This window comes from Thamnophis elegans, chromosome 6 (genome assembly GCF_009769535.1).
Source record: "Thamnophis elegans isolate rThaEle1 chromosome 6, rThaEle1.pri, whole genome shotgun sequence".
Classification (NCBI taxonomy): Eukaryota; Metazoa; Chordata; class Lepidosauria; order Squamata; family Colubridae; genus Thamnophis; species Thamnophis elegans.
Window position 1 is genome coordinate 78,796,808 of NC_045546.1, and position 22,795 is coordinate 78,819,602.

At 40.0% G+C, this 22,795-nt stretch overlaps 1 protein-coding gene across 2 annotated transcripts in view; it reads left to right on the top strand.

Annotated features, from left to right (window-relative positions):
- NFX1 (nuclear transcription factor, X-box binding 1) overlaps nt 1–22,795 on the top strand; it is a 46,251-nt gene that overhangs the window by 14,031 nt on the left and 9,425 nt on the right. For both annotated transcript variants that reach the window (XM_032219556.1, XM_032219557.1), the window contains exons 8-17: nt 2,126–2,207; nt 2,305–2,522; nt 3,755–3,852; nt 8,286–8,316; nt 9,633–9,715; nt 14,550–14,658; nt 16,134–16,253; nt 17,918–17,997; nt 19,213–19,443; nt 21,677–21,750. In XM_032219556.1, the coding sequence (XP_032075447.1) occupies nt 2,126–2,207; nt 2,305–2,522; nt 3,755–3,852; nt 8,286–8,316; nt 9,633–9,715; nt 14,550–14,658; nt 16,134–16,253; nt 17,918–17,997; nt 19,213–19,443; nt 21,677–21,750 (1,126 nt within the window). The remainder of the gene's footprint in view (nt 1–2,125; nt 2,208–2,304; nt 2,523–3,754; nt 3,853–8,285; nt 8,317–9,632; nt 9,716–14,549; nt 14,659–16,133; nt 16,254–17,917; nt 17,998–19,212; nt 19,444–21,676; nt 21,751–22,795) is intronic.

A 22,795-nucleotide genomic window follows, 5' to 3' on the forward strand; every position in this document is an offset into this window, starting at 1 on the left:
ACTTTTGGGAGGTCTATTGTAACTTCAAACTGCCTCTAAACGATTAGTCATAAGTCGAGGACTACCCATAACCCAAATATTTAATACAGTATTTAAATTATGTAATACAATAATTCAATGAATGTATATATTGGTTTGTATTAAATAATATAGTACAGCTTGCAGTTTGATTCAGTGTATCTAAAAGGGAATTGCCCAGCTCTTAATTTCTTTAGGTATTAAAGGTAGTCACCAATTGATGATCACAATTCAGCCTGACATTTAGGTCATAAGTTGTCATGGTCATTAAATTAGTCACCGCATGACCTTTCTCAACTTTATGACTGTATTATGGCTTTCCCAGGATGGATAGAAAGTGGGCAATCATCTTTGTGACTCAAACTTCTTTTTTGCAGCCCAGCATTGCAACTCCCCTTCCTCCTGGTGGAGAGAACTCCGCCCCAGATGAGGTGAAATCGGTTTATCGGACAATGTTTTTGTTGTCGACGAGGCTGGGTGAAGAAGTCCCTTCAATAAGGGATTTTTTTTTTCACCCAGCTTCTTTAACAGTAAAAATGCTACTTGCCAGAGACGATTCTGCCGCAGGTAGGATGGGGGTCTCTGGCAGGTAGTTTGGTTTGGTTTGGTTTTATTGATTTGTATGCCGCCCACTCCCGAAGGACTCCGGGCGGCTTACAATAAAACGAGGGAGGGGGGAATAATACACAAACAACATTAAAATATACAACAATCACAATCTCCGGGGGGCTGGATATATCGAGGGCCCCCCGGCCTGCTCGAGCAGCCAGGACTTCACAGCTTTGCGGAAGGCCGGGAGGGTAGTAAGGGTCCGGATCTCCACGGGGAGATCGTTCCAGAGGGCTGGAGCTGCAACAGAGAAGGCTCTCCCCCGGGGGGTCGCCAGCCGACATTGGATGGCAGATGGAATCCGGAGGAGACCTAACCTGTGTGATCGAATCGGTCTGTGGGAGGTGATCGGTAGTGTTTTTGCTCTCACAGTGGCTGCGTGAAAAAGACCCTTCAAGGGGGACTTTAGTGTCTACTTGACAATATTAAAATACTAAAAATTATTTCTGGGACAACTATGGGCATAAAGCGGTTCACAAATATTTTATTAAATAAGTGTATTCAAAATAAAAATAACAAAAACCATTGGGTAAAAGATGCAAATAATTTTCAATAGCATACATTTATTAAATATATAGGAAAAAATGCAGGTGAGTGCATTAATTTTGTTTAAATTTTGATCTGACCCAAATACTAGTGCTTGATATGTATTATATTTCTTTTCTTTTTTTAATTTTTATAAATTTTTATTTTAAACACACAAGCACATCAACAGAAACAAACACATGACTTAAAAACAACATAGAAACAATAAGTTCCATCGTATATCATACAGCAGTTCTGAATTGGTTTCTTTGCAGTTAGTGTTTTCCCTTCTATACATTTCTATCTTGGATTCATAATCTCCTTATTCGTTATCCATTTTTATGTACAATTCTTTATTTATTTATACTTAGCTACTTATGACCAAATATTATTTACCTATATTGTGCTTTATATTTTTACTGTCATTAATTCTCTTGCATACAGTTATAGGTATACATTCACATAGTTATTCTTTTTCTTTGCCATTCTTATATTATTATTATTCCATTTAAAAGGTTATAAGGTATAGTTTGGAATGCTTTGTTTACCATCCTTCGCACCTGCTATGACACCACCTTATTTTCCCTTTCTTTTCTCCCTCCCTTCCTTCTCTACTTCCTTCCTTCCTCCTCTCCTTCCCCTTCTTCCTTCCCTTACCTCTCCCCTACTCCTACCCTCTTTCTTCTCCTTCCTACCCTCTCTCCTTCTCTTTCTCTCTCTTCCTCCCTCCTCTCCTTCTCTTTCTCTCCCTTCCACCCACCTCTCCTTCTCTTTCTCTCCCTTCCACCCACCTCTCCTTACCTCTTTCTTCTTCCCTTACCTCTCCTCCACACTTCTTCCTCTCCTACTATCTCTCCTCCTCTTTCTCTCTCTATATGTATTATATTTCTAAAGAAATAATTCTTCTCAGAAAAAAGCCCTTTTCTTAAGCATCTTTATTATAATTAATTCTCTGGTGTGTTTTTCTGTTCAGTATGTTACTGTGGGAGCACCTCTCGAGAAGTGTTATGTGGAGCAAGTGAAGATTGGTTTTCATGCCTGAGAACTTGTGGGAAGTAAGAAAATAGCTTATTTAACGTATATTTTATCGATCTGTTTTTCCATATTTATTATCAATATAACATTACAAACCAATTGCAATTCTAATTTCAGAAAATTATCCTGTGGAATGCATAGCTGTGAACAAGTGTGCCATCCGCAGCCCTGCCAGCCTTGCCCACGGCTTCCACAAATAGTGCACTGTTGTCCTTGTGGACAGACTTCTCTTAGTAAATTACTAGAGTTGGGGTGCCCGGAACGTAAACTCTGCACAGATCCTATCCCATCATGTGGAAGAACGTGTGGAAAACCTTTACCTTGTAGTAGCTATGGTAATTAAACATTGCTTGCTTCCATGCTTAAAAATGTGTATCGTGCTTTAATGATCAAATTTGCAAAGCGAAATACTAAAAGCCTAATTTTGAACAAAAATAACTCATTTCCATGGTGATAAATTTTAGTTTAGAAAAACAGACATTCTGAGAGCAAAATGGATAAGAAATTGATGTTTGTGGCTGATTTGTTTATAACGGAAGATTGAAGGAATCAGTAAAAACAACAGTGAATATTCTGAATGAGAGACAGTCTTTTTTAAAAAAAAATACTATTTTTTTTTAAATACTCTCCGGAAAATAGATGTGGCAGAAAAGAAAACGAAGAAAGTGGAATGAACGAAGAATGATTGCAGTTATTTATTAAACAGTATAAATAGATTAATCTTCCACACAATTAATGTGAAGTGGACATAAGAAAACATGTGGAACCGAATGAAATAAGTTTCAGAATGCTTCAGAAGTGTGAGGGAAGTATGAATTCACACTCCGGGAATGAGGAAGTGAAAGAGGCTATGGATTAAGAAAACAAATAAAGGCAGTCCTTGACATATGACCCCAATTGAAACTAGAACGTTAGTTGTAGAGAAAAATATTAAATGAGGTGTGTGACTGTTTCACTCAACGACCACAATCCCATCTCTCTCGGTTGTGGCGGTGAAGTGGTTTTGCAGATTGTTAAGGGGAGTCCCAGATAAAGATTTTAGGAGTGTTTCAGGGATGGGGGAGACCCGAGGGGGGGGGGGGCTAATGCAGGTTGTGCATGAGTTTGGGGGATGCTGCAGTGAAACGCATGTAATGCATGCTGTGCAGACCAGATTTTTGCTTTTCAGAAAATCCCTGAGAAATGTAATACTTACAAACAAAAACTTACTTGAAACAGTGTATGCCGGAATTGTCATCACTAATCAATGTAGTCATGTGATGTCACACTTTATGACCCTTTGCTTAGTGACGGAAATTCTGATCTTCATTGTCTTAGAGGACTACATGTAGTAGGGAGTTATCTTCCTAACCTGCCTCACAATATCTCTTTTTTTAGCTATCTGTATATATAATTTAAAAAACTGCATTTCAAGATTTTTTTTCTGAAAGCAATGCATTTGTTATTGTTTGTTTTTTTAAAGTTTCAATCGACTCCATTGTGACTGTCGATTAGTAATAAAAATCACAGGTGGAATATCCTAGTGCACAAAAACTTACGTGAGGAATACTTCTCAAATTTTACATAGATGCTGTGCATACATGTGAAAATCTCTGCCATGAAGGTGAATGTGGGCAGTGTTCTCGCACATCAAAGATCTACTGCAGATGTGCCTTAAAATTAAAGGTAATAATAAAAAAGCCAAATGTTGAAAGTGAAAACCTTACAGGTAATAAAACATGATATGCCTGTTTCCTGTACATGATTAATCTTGTCTTGTAAAAATCTTTTGTGTTTTGCGTCTTCTCCAATATATTTGTGAAACATTAATTGCTTTTCCAATTATTCAATGCAACACTGTTTAACAATTTGATCCAAAAGGCTATGTGTATGTATATTGAACGGATCATTTAGGGAAAGAGAGCATCCCATTTTTTCCCAATTTTCTAAATTTAAAATTATATCATTATGACAATTTGCATAATTTCTCTTGATACCATTTCACATATTATACAAATTGCCACAAATAAGATAACTGTCAGCTAAGTTTCACTTTATTTTTAAGCTCCTTGTCTGAACTACATTGTATTCAATGTAGCTATTTTGGGGCGATATCTAAATGAAAATGTTGCATCTTAAGGTTCTTAATTAGGGGTTTGCTAAATTAAGATGTCTCTTGTATTTTTGTATCTTGATAATTGATAAAAATAAATAGAAACTTTATTTTGGTTATTGACCAATGAAAATAGTCAATAAAACTACCCATAGCATCAAAGACTGTTGTAAGAGCAATAGCGCTTATATACTGCCCCATAGTTCTTTATGTTGTCCTTCGGGATTGGGCGGCATATAAATGTGGTTAATTAAATTAAATTAAATTACAGCACTCTCTGGGTGGTTTGCAATCTCATCATAATGTCCCCAACAATCTTGGTCCTCATTTTACCAAACTTGGAAGGATGCTCAGTCAACCTTCAGTCCCGTCAGAATCGAACTCCAGGATGTGGGCAGAGGTTATCTGTAATGCTGCATTTTGACCACTGTGCCATCAGGGATTTGCGGGCAAAGCTTACACATAATGTAGCAGAATTACAGGTAGTCCTCATTTAACAACCATTTGTTTAGCATCTGTTCAAAGTTATGACTTCAGTGAACCAAGTGTTACTTAGAACCAGTTCTCAAAGTTATGACCAACATCCCTGCTCTCATTTGAATATGATCTGAGTCAGTGGTGGGTTTCAAAAATTGTTCGAACCTACTCTGTGGGTGTGGCCTCCTTTGTGGGAGTGGCTTGCCACCCATGTGACCGGATGGGAGTGGCTTGCCGCCCATGTGACCGGATATGAAGATGCCGGCGACACTTGTCAGAACCACCTTAAATTACCTCACACACAGCACTGGCATGCATAAGAATATGATGTAAACTTGTTTTTTAAAAGGCATCTTTGGTTTGCGTTAAAACAACTTCAACACACGCAATGTTCTGATTGCCCCACAAATGCAGTAGTCATCCTTACCTTTCACAGAGGCACTGAGTTTTATAAATATGAGCATGATAGTGTAGAATAATCATATCCAAGTACCAGTGGTGGGTTTCAAAATTTTTTGGAACCCCTTCTGTAGGTGTGGCCTGCTTTCCGGGTCCACTGGTGGAACCTCTTCTAACCGGTTCGGTAGATTTGATGAACCGGTTCTACCTGAATAGGTGCGAACTGGTAGGAACCCACCTCTGATCTGAGTACTTAGCAACTGGCCACATTTGGAATGATTGTAACATCCCACACGATTGCCATTTGCAACCTCCCCTACCTGCGTCCACAAGCAAAGTCATTGGAGAAGCTTCAGGGAGAATCACAAGTATGGTAGCTGTAGTAAGTCCCCTCCCCTCTACCTACAACAGCTGACTCCACCACACTCAGGCTTTATGAGCCATCTCCTTATGGGCCTTCCTCCACTCAAGTGTCCCACTACACCTTGTGTCCCTGCTGGCCTGCTCGTAAGCCACCTAGGACTCTTAATAACACATAATCCTGCTTAGTGACAGCAGTAGGGAGTGCTAAGATTGCCATCACTAAGTAATGAGATTGTGACATTGTATCACTTATGAAGAGCCGAGGTGGCGCAGTGGTTAGAGTGCAGTACTGCAGGCTACTTCAGCTGACTGTTAGCTGCAGTTCAGCGGTTCAAATCTCACCGGCTGAAGGTTGACTCAGCCTTCCATCCTTCTGAGGTGGGTGAAATGAGGTCCCAGACTGTGGGGCAATATGCTGACTCTGTAAACCGCTTAGAGAGGGCTGAAAGCCCTATGAAGCGGTATATAAGTCTAACTGCTATTGCTATTGTTATGGCTGCATCACTTAGCAATAGAAATTTTGATCTCAATTACCATTGTTAATTGAAATTTACCTGCATGCGGTGAATATAGAAAGTCTACATACCTTCTTAAAATGCCAGGTTTTTGAGATGTTAAAACAAAATCAGACCAGATAAATCACTTTCTATCTTTAACATATAAGCTGTACAATATAATTGAATAACAAAGTGAAATCATTTAGGGGGGGAAATCATAATGGCCAATAACAACTTAAAAAACTTATAATAATGTGCACACACCCTTAAACTAATACTTTGTTGAAGCATTATTTGGTTTTATGACAGCATTCAGCCTTTCAGGAATCTTATCAGTATGGCATATCAATGCCCATCTTGCCTTGGGGATCTTTGCCCACCCTTCCTTGCAAAAGTACTCCAAATCTGTAGGATTGTGACACACAGCTCTCTTTAGGTCACCCGCAAGTTTACAATTGGATTCAGAAACTTTGAATGAAGCCATTCTTTTGTTGATTTGGAGGTATGTTTTGGACTGTGGTTGTGTTGAAAGGTTACATTTCTTTTCATCTTCTGTGTTTTAGCTGTGGCCTGAAGGTTTTGTGCCATAATTGACTGATATTTGGAACTGTTCATAATCCCGTCCATCTTGACCAAGGCCCCAGTTCCATCTGAAGAAAAGTAGCTCCAAAGCAGAATGCTGCCATCACCATATTTCACTGTGGTATAGTGTAGTTGTGGTGACATGCAATGTGGTGTTTGCGCCAAACATACATTTTGTAATTATCGTCAAAAAGTTCTACCTGGGTCTCGTCAGACCGTAATACATTTCCCCACATGCATTTGTAAGGCTTGATTTGGTTTTTGCAAAATGTAGCCAGGCTTGGATGTTTTTTATTGTGAGAACAGAAACCCTATGACACAGTCCAGATATACGAAGAAAATAGGAGATTGTTGTCACATGTAGTACACAACCAGCACTTGTCAGAAATTCCTGCAGGTGCCATAGGTTTGCCATCACGGGTTGTTGTGGCCCAGCAGGAGCCATTGGAGCTGCCACCAGACTCCGACAGTGAGGGGCCCTATGAGTCGGCTCTGGAGGATGTTGAGGACTCTGGACAGGGTTCCGACTCCGAGCAGGGTGCAGAGAGGCTGGTTGGCCACCAGGAGGCACCTGAGCCTTGGAGCAGTGGGGAGGAGACAAGGGAGTGTGATCCTGACGTCATGCATTGGAGCAGTGGGGAGGAGACAAGGGAGTTGGTCCTGGATACCGGCAACGGAGGGCTAATAGGCGTAAAGAACAGTTACACAGTTACAGGAGAACTCAGCTGGTAGTAATTAGGCTCCTCTCAAGACTATAAAAGGAATGACTTTCCACACGCTCGTTGCAGGAATCAACGTATTTACTAGAGCTGGAGAAGCTATCGTGGCTAATTTTGGCAGGCTGGATTGCTGCCAAGATCTGGTCTGTGCTGGATTGCTGCCAAGGTCTAGTCTGTGTTAATAAATCCTTGAAGTATCTTTGTCTTGGCGTGCTTTGGTGTAGGAAGAGGGGGGTCAGAACACGGGTATATACAATACCTTGGAAATTATTTTGTACCCTTCTCCTATCTGCTATCTTCTGATAATGAGATCCCTTGGATGCTTTGTAAGTTCTTTGCAGACTATGTCAGAAAAATCCTACCATTGGTGGCAGGTATGTACTGACTACTATTTAACATCTGTTTGAATGTGATTGGTTGATTCTGAACACAGCCTACTTACAAGAGGGTATGAATACTCATGCAACTAAATTATTCATTTCTATTGTTATTTTTCCCTCTGAAAGATTTCAGTTTTTTTCAACTGAATTGTGCAGCTTCTATATTATATTAAAGGTGGGAACAATTCTGAAGTGACGTATCTTGGTCTGATTTTTGTTTTACATCTTGAAAACCGGGCATTTTAACAGAGGTGTAGACTTTCTACATCCACTGTATGTGTTATATTTAATCTGTAAATCATTATTCGAATAGAATCTTCTGTTTCTCAGATTTCTAGATGTGGGTTTAATTTCAGTTCAGCTAAGAAAATGCATACTTTCCTGTTTCCAAAACTTTGCTGACCTCCTGCAGAATCAGTAGCATTTTTTTAATATAAGGGGAATTTTTCAACTGCTAAGCTGGTGTAAAGAATACCTTTTGTTCTTTGCAAACAATAAGATTGTGAAGTACACATTGCAACACACTGCTTTATCTTCCTTAAACGTCAGAATGATAGTATAAATATTTACAATTTAATTTCCTTTTTAGGAAGTTCCATGTGCCTCTCTCAAAAATCAAGGTAAATAATCTTAACATCATATACTAGCATTTTTGCCCCCCACCCAGCCCCCAGCAGCACTCTATAAGCCTCCATAAAGCTATGTATGCATTTTTTAAATTTAAAAAATGGGCCCGTTTTCATGAAAAACGGGCTGTTTTTTGCTCGTTTTTGCCCCCCAGGAGCACTCTGCAAGCCCCCCCCCAAGGCTGTTCATGCCTTTTTTTTAAAAAAAGGGCCCGTTTTTGCAAAAAACGGGCTGTTTTTAGGAGGTTTGCAGAGTGCGAAAACGTTTTTTTCCCCCTTTTGGAAAACTCTTTAACTGATTAATGAAAATTACGTTGATCAAGTGCTGTGCCAGCAGAAACAAAGATGCTGCAGATTGTCAGCGATTTCCTTCTCCAGCACATGGATAAATACACCTGGAAACATCTACCTACCTATCTACCTACTCTCTCTCTCTCTCTCTCTCTCTCTCTCTCTCTCTCTCTCCCTACCTACTGTATTTCTCTCTCTCTCTCTCTCTCTCTCTCCCCCTCCTTCCCTCCCTCCCTCCCTCTACCTACCTACTTACTCTCCCTAGCTACCTACTATATTTCTCTCTCTCTCTGTCTCTCCCCCCTCTATCTACCTACGTGCTTACCTACCTACTCTCTCTCCCTACCTATCTTCTCCCTACCTATCTACTGTATTTCTCTCTTTCTCTCTCTCTATCCCTTTATTTACCTACCTACCTAACTACTCTTTCTCTTTCCCTACCTATCTACTGTATTTCTCTTTCTCTCTCTCTCTATTCCTCTATCTACCTACCTACTTTTTAAAAAAATTTGCCTCTTCAAAACCTTGGTGCATCTTATACTCCGGTGTGTCTTATACTCCAAAAAATATGGTAATAAATGAAGGATATTCATTAGAGGATGGAAATAAATATATTATAAATTAACATATTTAACATATTTCCATCAAGATTATAGTTCAGACATTTTCATGAAGCTGAGGAAAATTATTTCACATTTATGAAATGCACAGATTATTTTTAGGTACAGAATAATTGCCTGCAATTACCATTAATCAATTTCTAGCTTTTCTCTTTCTATTATATGTTGAATGAGCAACAAACTAAATATATTGAAATGTCAACTTTTCAGTATTTTTTTTCTTTAAAATCTTCTTGAATTCTGAAGTTAACTAGTGTTAATTGTTTTCCCTTTTGATTATAAAGATTTTGCAGTGGCTAAATATATCAAATAAACAGAGAACATAAAACGTTTACTTCAAATTACATTAAATAACTATCAATTTATGATAATAATTTAAACATTTTCCTTTTTTAACAGTTAAAGTTCCATTTTTATGTGACAAAAGATGCAACAAGAAATTGTCATGCGGACGACACAAATGCAGTGAAACATGCTGTGTGGTAAGTTCATGAAGCTGTGAAAGAAGGAGCTGTGTCAGTATAATTACACTATTTTAATTGCGTAGATCTAGCAAGATTGACCAATAATCAGAATGCATAATCATCCCGAATTTCACTAATAATCAGTTGAAGAAATCATTTTTTTTAGTGACTGAAATTGAATTGGTTGAAGACATGGATTGGAAGTAGTTCTCTTATTGTTATTATTCATGAGTATGCTTCGACTTCTGATTTTTATCAAGTGGCTAGTCGAGATAACTGGCAAAAAACCAAGACAAAAACAATTGCAATGTAATAGAAATATTTAATGTTATTGTTCATTAATTCTATCCAGGAAAAGGTCTTACTAAACTGTTTTGACGCTTTTCCTAAAACCAAAGTATAGGATTGAGCACAAATTTTCAGAGGTCCTTCCTAGCTTTACTGTCTAGGCAGGTCCAGATTAAGAGACTGCACCGCCCGAAACTGGATGGGAGAGAGGGAAGAATTCAAGATATCCACACTCTAGAATCTCTCAGGATATGTCCAATAGACTACAAGATTTTAACTTTAGTTTCATTCATTTCATTTCATTTCATTATATTTATATGCTGACCCTTTCCCCCGAAGGGGGACTCAGGGCGGCTAACAGATCAAATCAGGGAAGGGGGGGTACAGACAAAAAATAAAAAACGAAACATAACAATACATAATTTAAAACACACAACAGTCATACCATTTGAGACGGGGGGGCAACAGCTCTTTAGCCCCAGGCCTGTCGGAACAGCCAGGTTTTAACGGCTTTGCGGAAGGCCTGGAGGGTGGTGAGGGTTCGAATCTCCACGGGGAGTTCGTTCCAGAGGGTCGGAGCAGCCACAGAGAAGGCCCTCCTCCAGGTGGTCGCCAGTCGACATTGGCCGGCGGATGGAATTCGGAGGAGGCCTAATCTGTGGGATCTAATCGGTCTAGTGGAGGTAATTGGCAGCAGGCGGTCTCTCAAGTACCCAGGTCCAATACCATCTAGTTTGGCTAGATTCTGCCCATTACATATAAACAAATAAAGGATTGGACTCAATTGGATCTCGATTTGTAGTCTTTAGACTTGGACCTGACAGTAACAAAGGCATGTTTATCAAAAATGACAAGCATAATACAAGTAGTCCTTGTTTATCAACAAGCAATCATTTACAATGATGCCGAAAAATAACTTTACAACTAATGCCAACATTTATGACTTTCCCTCAGTCATGTGATTATCATTACGGTAATATGTGTTGTCCTATGCCTAATCTGTTGTTGTCCGTCCCGTCCCCCCCATTTGAGAGGTAGCAAAGGAAGGGATTGCAAGAGAGTAAGCAGACTCACAATGGGACATACACATTGAAAGCACTGCATTAGTGCCAACACTATGCATGCAAACAGTTTAATCCACTCTTATGTCTGTTTACAGATGGTCCTTAACATAGGGCCAATAATGGAACCTTCCATTATGGTAGCATGTCATAATGGTCATAAAACGTGTGATTTAATGACCTTTTTTGTGGCAGTTGTTGCAGTAGTTGTTAAGCAAACCAGTGGTTTGCTATGGCTACAGTTGTGCCCTAAAAATGGAAATGTTAGCTTTTGACAAAACAATTGTTAATACGGTCACATGACTGGATGCTGGAAACAGCCATAATTATCGCCAAGTCCCCAAAGTTTGTCTAACCATCAGAACTTCAAATACAGGTCATAAGTCTCCTTTTTTGGGTTGGTCATAGCTTTGACCTGTTACTAAGCAACTGCTCATAAATTGAGGACTACCTGTAGTTTCTTGCAATCTTTTGCTCTCCAATCTCTCCAGAGTAGAGTATGGTTGAAAACCCTCCTCAACAATTTCTATAAGTAATCTATACTAGGTCTAACCCACTTCTCGCTCACCCTAGTGGAATTCTTAGTACACAATGGGGGGTTAGTTTGTATTAGGTTTTTTTTTTTGTGTGTGTGTGTTTTTAAATTTCAATAAAAACTATTATTTTAAAAAAGCAGAAGGTATGAAACTGCTTAGTCTTGTCAGTTTCTAACCAGCCAGTCCAGTTCTTATGGGTGAACTTTCTGAAAGGCAGAGAAGTAAAGAAAAGGAAAGCACAGTTGCAACCATATGATTTCCCACTTAGCAACCACTTCCCTTAGCAATGGAGTTGCTGGGCCCAATTGTTGTTGCTAAATGAAGACTCTCTGTAATGGTAACAACTAGTACCATGGATGTAATTGTTCAGGCACATTTCTTGCCAGTTCCACCAACTGGAAATCCAGAACAACTAGAATCAAGGGGCACTTCTTAATGGCAGTTCTACTCTTTTGTGACAGGGGAGGCGGGATCCTACCCCCAAACCTTGTAAATTTCAATCCTAGAGCCTGATTTCCTAATAAACATCGCATCTGTTTTGTTCTTCATTACTGAGCCTATTACCTTACTTAAACGTCAGACAAGTGAATCAATTCTTTCTTTAAGTCTGTCTGGAATCTTACTTCAAAATTCCAGATAAATTCTCACAATGGTTCATACGGATACTGAAAAAGAGTCTCCTAGATTACGCCATGTTCCAGTCTAACATGTAGGACTGCAACTATCACCCTAAAATAGGGCTACCAATTTCTAGTTGTTGTGATAAGGCTGTCATAATGTGGTAATGTCAGCATTCAGGAGTTCAAGAGTATAGGTTGTAGTCAACCCATTTAGTTTCTTGTATACGTCAGTGAAGTTGATCAGAGCAATTTCAGTCCCATATCTTAGCTAAAAATACAAGTGAAACAGGTGCACATAATCACTATCTTTCAGATGTGTCTTCAGATGCCTGTCATTTAATAGAAGATTGTAGTTAGCAATAATATCTTCAACATTTGAGATCAAGTGATTGTTTCACTCTGAATCAAGGAAAGACATAATAATATTGGTCTTCTCACTGTCTCTTTTTGATGGGGAAAGATACAAAAAAGCATTAATACCTTTAATCATAGCTCCCTGTTCTGACCCCCTCCTTCGTCCAGTAACGAATGCCGAGACAAGCTTAACTGGAATTTCACAGCACTTTATTAGCAAGAAACCAAAACCTCGGTGGCTGAAAGCCAAGCAGAACAAACAGATAAGAACCTTGGCAGCAACTCAGACTTCTCCAGCGTTAGGATTGACGTTGACTCCTGCAAAACCAGGCTCCTCCCAATCTCTCTCTAAATACTATCTTGAGAGGAGCCTAATTACAATCACCTGGGTCCAATTATCTTAGGTTACTGAGTAGCTGCTCTCTACGTTGATCTGTCCAGCGTTGCCGGGCATCCAGGAACAGCTCCCTTGGCTCCTCCCCACTGCTCCAATGCAGGACTTCAGGATCACACTCCCTTGTCTCCTCCCCACTGGTCCAAGGCTCAGGCGCCTCCTGGTGGCCAACCAGCCTCTCTGCACCCTGCTTGGAGTCGGAACACTGTCCAGGGTCCTCCACATCCTCCAAGGCCGACTCATAGGGCCCCTCGCTGTCGGAGTCTGGTGGCAGCTCCAACGGCTCCTGCTGGGCCACAACAGCTCCCGTTCTCTCTAATTGATTTAATCAGCTTGGAGGGGCAGTGATCAGTTAACATATGGCAGCATTAATCACACCAGGCTTAAGCCATATGCTTCCCATTCACAAACTCAAAAAAAGCCAGGTCAACAAGGTTTATGGTTGCCACGGTTAGATTATCATGTTCTGCCTCAGATTAAATTCCAAGTTAAGACAAATGTGGGTGACTATCGATAAAAAACATTATAAACTTCTCACAGTAAGCCTTTGACTGCTTTGTTGGCCTGGAGATGCACAAGTAAACATTTTTCAATTACTATAACAGAATATTGCCCCAAATTAGGTTTAATCCACACCTTGTCTGACCCACCTGATGATTTCTTCCATAATCCGTCCTCTGTTGTAATGGTCAGTATTATGATTAATACACCGAAAATTAGTCTGGGCAAGATCATTTAGTGACTGTTTCATCTTTCTGTCCTTGAGAGTGCCATCTCATTGAAAATCTAATTCAGGCTCTGGCAATTCTTAAGTAGTCTAAGACAGGATTGTCTGTGTTCCATGTCTTTCTGTCTGTATGAAAGAATCTTTTGAAGCAGCTGTTCCACAGTTGCATCTTCTGATATGAAGGACATGATAGCTAAAGAAGGCTTCCTCAAAGTGTTGAAGATTCTATATAAAGGCTTTCCTTTTGATACTTGGTAAAACAGTGTGCTTGCAGTGCTAGAAATTTATTTTGAAAGGATAAAAAAAACCTCAGTATATTACTCCCAAATTTTCATTATAAAATACTACTTTTCAACTATCATTATTGGGAGAAGACAAGTATGTGCCAATGACACAGGGCGGGCCTTCTCCAAGTACCGTCAACTACGGAGTGTCGTCTGGCGGCTCCTCGGGGGAGAGCCTTCTCTGTAGCTGCCCCGGCCCTTTGGAACGATCCACCCCCTGAGATCCGGACCCTCCCCACTCTCGGCCTTCCATAATTCTGTTAAGACCTGGCTGTTCCAGCAGGCCTGGGGCTGCTGATCTCTGATTGAGCTTCAGCCCCATCAACATTGAGTGTATGTTGTGTCCTTCTTTTAACTTGTTTCTGCCTTGTATTTTAATTTTTTTTTTAAATACTTTTAAACTGTTTTTATGTAAGCCCCCCAGAGTCCTTCGGGATTGGGCGGCATACAAATCTATTAAAATTGGAAAAATTGGAAATGCTTTTGACTGGATCCTGATTTAGAATTTCTATGCCGAGTGAAGAGTTCTAATTATTTATCATTTTTTTAGTTCCTGATCACCAAATAATTTTTATTTTATTTTTTTAGGATAAGGAGCACAAGTGCTCTTTGATTTGTGGACGTAAACTGAATTGTGGTATCCACAGATGTGAGGAACCCTGTCACCGTGGCAATTGTCAAAAGTGTTGGCAGACCAGTAAGCATTCATCATGATTGTCTGTAGTTTGTCAGTATGTAATGCGTTGTTTAAAATACTTTTGATGATTCAGTACTTTATGCATAATCTAATGAAGGTTAGTGACTAAGCCCTGTGGCATTTGCTTTAGGCATCTATTTATGTTTAGGTCCCTGCTATTTATGGTCTGTTTCAATGGGAATTTTCTTATTGAATGCACTGTCTTCCCTTATTACGTTTATAAGAATAGTCTTATTACGTAAGACTATTCATGTAGTCTTGCTCACTGTTATGCCTATAAAAACCTTAAGGAAGTTAGAATGCCATTTATATATAGCAAAGCCTTCTCAGAACCCAGACTGCTTTAATAATGGTTGATTGCAAGACTACTCTCTTTCTGGGAATAGTGAGTTGTTACTAAGTGTACAGCTGCACATATTCATGATTCCTAATTATCTAAATCCATTTCAACTTGCTAGTCTTAGATTTGACACTAACTGAGCAATGTGGGGGGGGGGGGAGCAGGGGGTACTACTTTTGCACTACAATGCTTTCCAAAGCATCTTGTGGATATCACTTACCACTAGCAATAGCAATAGCACTTAGACTTATATACAGTTTCATCCCCGGTAAGTGGTTTACAGAGTCAGCATATTTCCCCCCACAATCTGGCTCCTTATTTTACCTACCTCAAAAGGATGAGTCAACGTTGAGCCTGTCAGGATTGAACTCCTGGCAATGGGGAGAGTTAGCCTGCAATATTGTATTCTAACCACTGCACCACTACAGCACCACAATAGCAATAAGCAGTTAGACCTATATACCGCTTCATAGGGCTTTCAGCCCTCTCTAAGCGGTTTACAGAGTCAGCATACAGCATATCGCCCCCACAATCTGGGTCCTCATTTCACCCACCTCGGAAGGATGGAAGGCTGAGTCAACCTTGAGCCGGTGAGATTTGAACCGCTGAACTGCAGCTAGCAGTCAGCTGAAGTGGCTGCAGTACTGCACTCTACCCACTGCGCCACCTCGGCTCTACAAGAGAAGTACAGGTAGTTCTCGACTTAAAACAGTTCATTTAGTGGCCATTCAAAGTTACAACTGCACTTAATAAAGTAAAATATGACCTTTTTCACAGTTACAACCTTTGCAGCATCCTCATGGACATGTGTTGAAAATTCAGATGCTTGGCAACTGGTTCATATTTATGACAGTTGTTGGGTCCTACAGTCATGTGATTGTTTGCGATCTTCTGACAAGCAAAGACAATGGGGAAGCCAGATTCATTTAATAACTTGCTTACTACCTTAACAATTTCATTGATTCACTTAATTGTTGCAAGAAATGTAATAAAATGGGTCAAAACTCACTTTACAAATGTCTCACTTAACAACAGAATTTTTGGGCACAATTGTACCCACATAACTCTACTGCATATCCATATTAATATTAATTAATATTGAGAAGTAATTTATTTTACCTTTGTTTTCCTCTAGGTTTTGAGGAACTAACTTGTTATTGTGGTGGGTCAGTGATTTATCCCCCAGTACCTTGTGGTACTCGACCACCAGAATGTAAAAATCCATGTACCAGGCCTCATGAATGTGATCATCCAGGTAAAGTACACATTTAAACCAGGGCTGGAATCAACTCACCTTCGTTACCAGTTCGCAAATGTGAGCACATGCTCGTGAGCGTCACCTCCGCTTATGCACAGGACCCTCCGTGCAAGCACAGAGCATCAAAAACGAGACGTGATGTCATCCAGGCGGGTGGGCGGAGCCTCCCACCACCACCTCTACCGGTTCGCCTGAACCAGATAGAACTGGCTGAATTGCACCACTGATTTAAACTGTTGTTTATTTGCTAAAGGTGCAAAATATTTTAATATATATGGTGTAGGGAACAAAATAATATGGTCAGATGATTTCAGAAATATTCTAAGATTAGTATTGTTGCATTGAAATGCCATTCTGCTAGCAGAAAGCTTCTATTACCTTCTAAGCCCCATTTTCATCTATATGTGAGTGTCATATCCCGTAGTTTAATTTCAGCTGCACACGTCTTATCACAGATTACTGAACGAACCTTTGTACAAATCAGTGCAACTTGATTAGGGTAGATATGGACATTGTGTTAGACCAGGGGTGTCAAACTCAAGGCCTGGGGGCTGGATCTGGCCTGCGGGGTGCTTAGATCTGGCCCGCGGGGCCTCCCTGGAAACAGTGAAGGACTAGCCCACAGTGTCTCCGGCAGCAAAAATGGAGCCCGGGAGTCCGTTTTCTCTGTCAGAGTGCTCAGGTGATGGTGAGCTGGTCAAACCCATCCTGGCCACGCCCACTCCGCGCCCCCGCCTCCCCCCCGATGTCAAACACAACCCTGATGCGGCCCTCAATTAAATCGAGTTTGACAACCCCGTGTTAGATGTTTTACTAGAAATGGAAAAACTGCTGACAGAAAAGTGGAAGAGCCTTTTCCAATTAGTGTATTCTGAAGAAGCCACTGAGCATGTTCTAATTTAAAACAGTGCCACAATTTCTAGTAGAGAAATGAAGCCTGAAATCCCAGCTTAGATTTTGTTTATTAATAAAGGGCTACCTTCCTTTGCTGTTTGGATCAAGATCCAAGTGTGACAGGTTGTTTCCAGCTTTGTTTTGATTTTAGGATGCATATGGCTCTGAATGTTTTTATTTTTCTTTAATGCCTGACAGATAATGTGTACATTATGACTAATTTGTTATACTTTACATTTGGATACCTGGACATGTTTAACTTCATATAAGTTATTGTTGTAAAGGATTTCTGACTATTTTTCGAATGTTAGAATAGCTGCTACTAGAGCCGAGGTGGCACAGTGGTTAAATGCAGCACTGCAGGCTACTTCAGCTGATTGCAGTTCAGCAGTTCAAATCTCACTGGTTCAGGGTTGACTCAGCCTTCCATCCTTCCGAGGTGGGTGAAATGAGGACCCAGACTGTGGGGGCAATATGCTGACTCTGTAAACCACTTAGAGAGGGCTGAAAGCCCTATGAAGCAGTATATAAGTCTAACTGCTATTGCTATTGCTATTGGTAATTAAAAAAGAAATAGTTTGGATGGGATTGCAACTTCACACCTTCATGAAGTTTTTAATACAGTAAATTCAAACATAAAATTGATTTACACTCTTACTTAAATAGTAAAAAATGGAAATATAATGCTGAAATAACATACTAAAATGCATTAGGTGTTATTGGAGAGATTATTTCTGTGTTTATTTTTCCTTTTTCTGTATATATAGTATATCATTCCTGTCACAGTGAAGATAAATGTCCACCATGCACATACCTTGTTCAGAAATGGTGTATGGGAAGACATGAAGTAAGTGAATATTATACTTTACCTTTGTTAGGGATAAATTTTATTATTCGTTCTTTTTTTTCCCTAATATATGCCTTATGATATGGGGAGAACATTTTCAGGCAAGTTTTTCATTCCTAATTTCTTCCTGAAATTTGTAAATCTTCATTATTTTGTAAAGTTAAGTAATGATGAAAGTAAAATATTTAATAATTAATTTTGAGAGGAGCTATAATTAATACGTCAGGTATAAATAAAAACCCATTTGAATGTATTTAATTGGCTGTACAATTAAAACCTAACCTAATATAGTCTCAGTAGTAAATGAAACCACAGCTACCAATGTGATAAATTTTCACTTTCACCAAACAGCATTGTCCTACTTTTTTTCTTGAGGTACACAATAACAAGTTTGAATTGTTTGTGAACAATTCTGTGCACAGATCTGCACAAAAGTTTGTAGATGGGTTTCTTTTATTGTTGTCTTTGATTTAATAAAACAAAAAAGGACATGAAAAAATAGATGAGTTTATCTGGCTGCGGCATATCTCACTATGAAGAAGAAATCTGAAATTTCAAGTAATTTGTGATGAATTGATTCAGCATCCTTGGTTTGGGTATATATCAGAGGTGGGTTCCTACCAGTTCGAACCAGTTCGGTAGAACCGGTTCGTCAAATCTACTGAACAGGTCAGAAGACGTTCCACCAGAAAGCAGGCCACACCTACAGAAGAGGTTCCAAAAAATTTTGAAACCCACCACTGACACACACACACACACATACACAGAGAGAGAGAGAGAAAGAAAGGAAGAAAGAAATAAAGAAAAAAGAAAAAAGAAAGAAAAAGTGAGAGAGAGATGAAAGGAAAAAGGGACAGAGAGCCAAAAGGAAGGAAAGAGAGAGAGAGAGAGAGAACACATAATTTAAGGTGGTTCTGACAAGTGTCGTCGGCATCTTCATATCCGTTCACATGGGCAGCAAGCCACTCCCACCAGGTCACATGGCCAGCAAGCCACTCCCACAAAGGAGGCCACACCCACAGAGTAGGTTCGAAAAAATTTTGAAACCCACCACTGCTATATATGCTTTCAGTATGACAGCCAGAGAGATTGCAATCAAGTTGGCAGTAATGGTATATATCTCTCTCCATATTTAAAAAAAGGAGCAGGTTAAGCTACATCCTTTCTAACACAGGTGGCATCCATCTCTTTGCTTTTTTTTTCTTTCTAATTCAGTTACGGAGCAATATCCCTTGTTACCTCACTGATATTTCTTGCGGTCTTTCCTGCGATCGAATGTTAAAATGTGGAATGCACAAATGTAAAAGGATCTGTCACAAGGGGGAGTGCCTCATAGATGAAGAATGTAGACAGCCATGCACTATTCTTAGACTTCACTGTAATCATCCATGTATGTCTCCATGCCATCCATCTTTACCTTGTCCTACAACTTCTTGCCGTTCAAAGGTAGGTGGCTGTGACAATTCGTTACACCTCTCAAGCAAGCACAGATGCCACTTCAGCAAATAACTTAAGCACAGTATTTCAGATAAATACTGCTTTGTTACATTTTTTTGCTGAGATATTTGCTATGTGTATTTCTAGGTTTCAAATTGTATTGTTTATTTAACTTTTTAAAAAAATGCTACACTAATTGCCCAAATCTCCATTGAAGTTTTCACTTCCTCCTAAGATTTCTTAACGTTTTATTTAATTGATATAGTGAAGTAGATTGATCCTGGGCTTAAGCTGGCGAAATGATCTAAAATAGCTAAGAAAGTTGGCATCCAAGCTACCTGGGCCAACTTTTCCATTGTTTGTTTACTTTTATACCCTGTCAAATCAGATCTTTGTGGATGCCAAAGTAGGGAGTGGGGATAAAAAATGCCAATGACTAAACCCGACTTGACAGCATTTTCAAACAGAACCTGGAGGGGTTTTTTACCTTTTTCAACCTGATTGAATGGGTAGATGAAGATGTGAATATATGTTCCCATAAATAACCCAACTCACAGTTTTATAAGGGCTTAAAAATAACAGAAGCCAACTGGCAACCAATGTAGTTCCCAAAGCAGTGGGGCATTCAAGACTGTTGCGATGTTCTCATACCCCAAAATATCTAAGCTGTTGTATTTTGTGCTACCTATAGCTTCTGAATAGGTTCTAAAACCAACCCTGTAGAGAGCTTGTTACATTAATTTAGGTGGGAAATGATTAGGGCACTCATGTTTTAATCAGTACAGACATGACTGCAAGTGGCACTCAAGATATAACCATACAAAAGTCTTGGCCACAACAATCACCTGCTGATTGAATAGGACTTGTGAACTGGGGGAAGACTCAATTGCAAACTACCTCTGAATGGGGCAATCAGAGATGGTCTTCCCCTGGAATTTGTATTTCTATTGCAGTTAGATATATATGTGTTCTGACCCCTCTCGTCCTACACCAAAGCACGCCAAGACAAAGATACTGCAAGGATTTATTGACACACAGACAGGACCTTGGCAGCAATCCAGCACAGACCAGACCTTGGCAGCAATCCAGCACAGACTAACCTTGGCAGCAATCCAGCCTGCCAAGCTAGCCACGATAGCTTCTCCAGCTCTAGTGAATACGTTGATTCCTGCGACGAGCGTGTGGAAAGTCATTCCTTTTATAGTCTTGAGAGGAGCCTAATTACCACCAGCTGAGTTCAATTATCTCCTGTAACTGCGAAACTGTTCCTTATGCCTATTAGCTCTCCGGTGTCATGCATCCAAGAACAACTCCCTTGTCTCCTCCCCACTGCTCCAATGCATGACATCACCATCACACTCCCTTGTCTCCTCCGCACTGGTCCAAGGCTCAGGCGCCTCCTGGTGGCCAACCAGCCTCTCTGCGCCCTGCTCGGAGTCAGAACCCTGTCCAGGGTCCTCCACATCCTCCAAAGCCGACTCATAGGGGCCCTCGCTGTCGGAGTCTGGTGGCAGCTCCAACGGCTCCTGCTGGGCCGCAACATATATGTCTGTGTGGTTTCATTGCTTTTACTGTTGTAAGCTGCCCGGAGTCACCTCCCAGGAAGATGGACAGCAAACAAATTTCATAAATAAAAATAAAATAAATAAATAAAAATAAAATAAATAAATAAAAATAGCCACCATCACAAAGGTTCTCTGTCTTGAAGGGATTACGTTTCAGTCCCTTACTGTCCAATTCAGATTCTAATGGTTTCTGGGTACACAGTTAGTAGCGCTACTATAGAACCTGTTTGGCCTGGGACCATGATATATAGTTGGGTATTACCACAATATTCCTGATGGCTGAACCCTTGCTCTGGCTTTCCTCAGTGGTTTCATGTAGGTGTAAAAAGTAGCGGAGAGTAGAAAGGCCTGAAGCACTCTTCAAAATACAGGTTTCTGGACATATCTCCCCCAACACTTTTGATAATGCAGTTTGTTGAGTCTTTGTCATTGCAAGATGATTAAGAGGCATGATATCTCATAGATTTTACCTTAAAACTCCTCTAGGCTGCTCAGTTTAAATTTTAGCAAATGATCCGAATTGTTTAATGTCATAATTGTGACATAAGAAAACTAAGCTGTTTTGAGATTAACAAGAGTCCATTTCATTCCAGTAAGTAAATGTGCTCTTTGTTGCTCCTTAGTAATTACGATATTAAATTTCTGTGAAACTAATTACTGTTTTTCTGATGTTATAGGTTGAGCTTCAGTGTGAGTGTGGAAGAAAAAAGGAGACTATGATTTGCTCAGAAGCAGCAAGTACTTATCAAAGGTCTGTTAAGGCAATGACCTGCATTTTCTTTATTGCACAGAAGCAGAAGGATAAAAAAAAAACATCTTATGTAGCTATGATTCCATTTCCTTCTGAATGTATTCAAATAGTATCAATTAATCTAGCTGTCATGGACAGTTCTCCTGCTCAACTAATTTTACTCCCTTGGTTCATATTGAACATGTCTATAATGAGTTTTCTCGCTCCATATTGGATGGCTCTGTAATATATATCGCATGCACATCTCCTGGGAGATATTTAACATTCAGCAGACTGGTGTTTCTAGTGCCAGAGATAATTTTGGCTCTGTATGAAGTTGCTAATATTTAATACTTTATATTATTTATTCTCTACATAATAGGCTGTACTCAGTCTTATGAAAGTAGAATCCCCATCACTCATTTCTCATAAGTGTGGGGAGGTGAGAGAATAAATCAATTCTACTAATGTTGTTAATTCAGCACACCTATAAGTAGGGACTCGGTCTGGATTAACTGAGAGCCTGCCAGAAACATCTCTTTATATCTCTGTGTGTATGAGGTTAGGGTTAGGGTTAGTGTTCTGACCCCCTCCTCCGTCCAGTAACGAATGCCGAGACAAGCTTAACTAGAATGTACTTTAATAGCAAGAAACCAAAACCTCGGTGGCTGAAAGCCAAGCAGAACAAACAGATAAGGACCTTGGCAGCAACTCAGACAAACTCAGGCAGCAATAAACACAGATAAGGCTTGGCAGCAATCCAACCTGCCAAGCTCACAGTACTGTCCTCCAACATTCAATCCTGCGTTGAGGGCGTGTGCACAAGTAGCCTTTTTTATAGTCTGGAGAGGAGCCTAATGACCATCAGCTGAGTGCAATTACCTCCTGTAATTGCGTAATTGTTCCTGATGCCTAGTAGCTCTTTGATGGCGTGCATCCAGGAACAACTCACTGCTGGCTTCTGGATCAGTCTCCCTTGTCTCCTCCCCACTGGTCCAAGGCTCCAACCCTGTCCAGGGTCCTCCGCATCCTCCAGAGCCGACTCATAGGGCCCCTCACTGTCAGA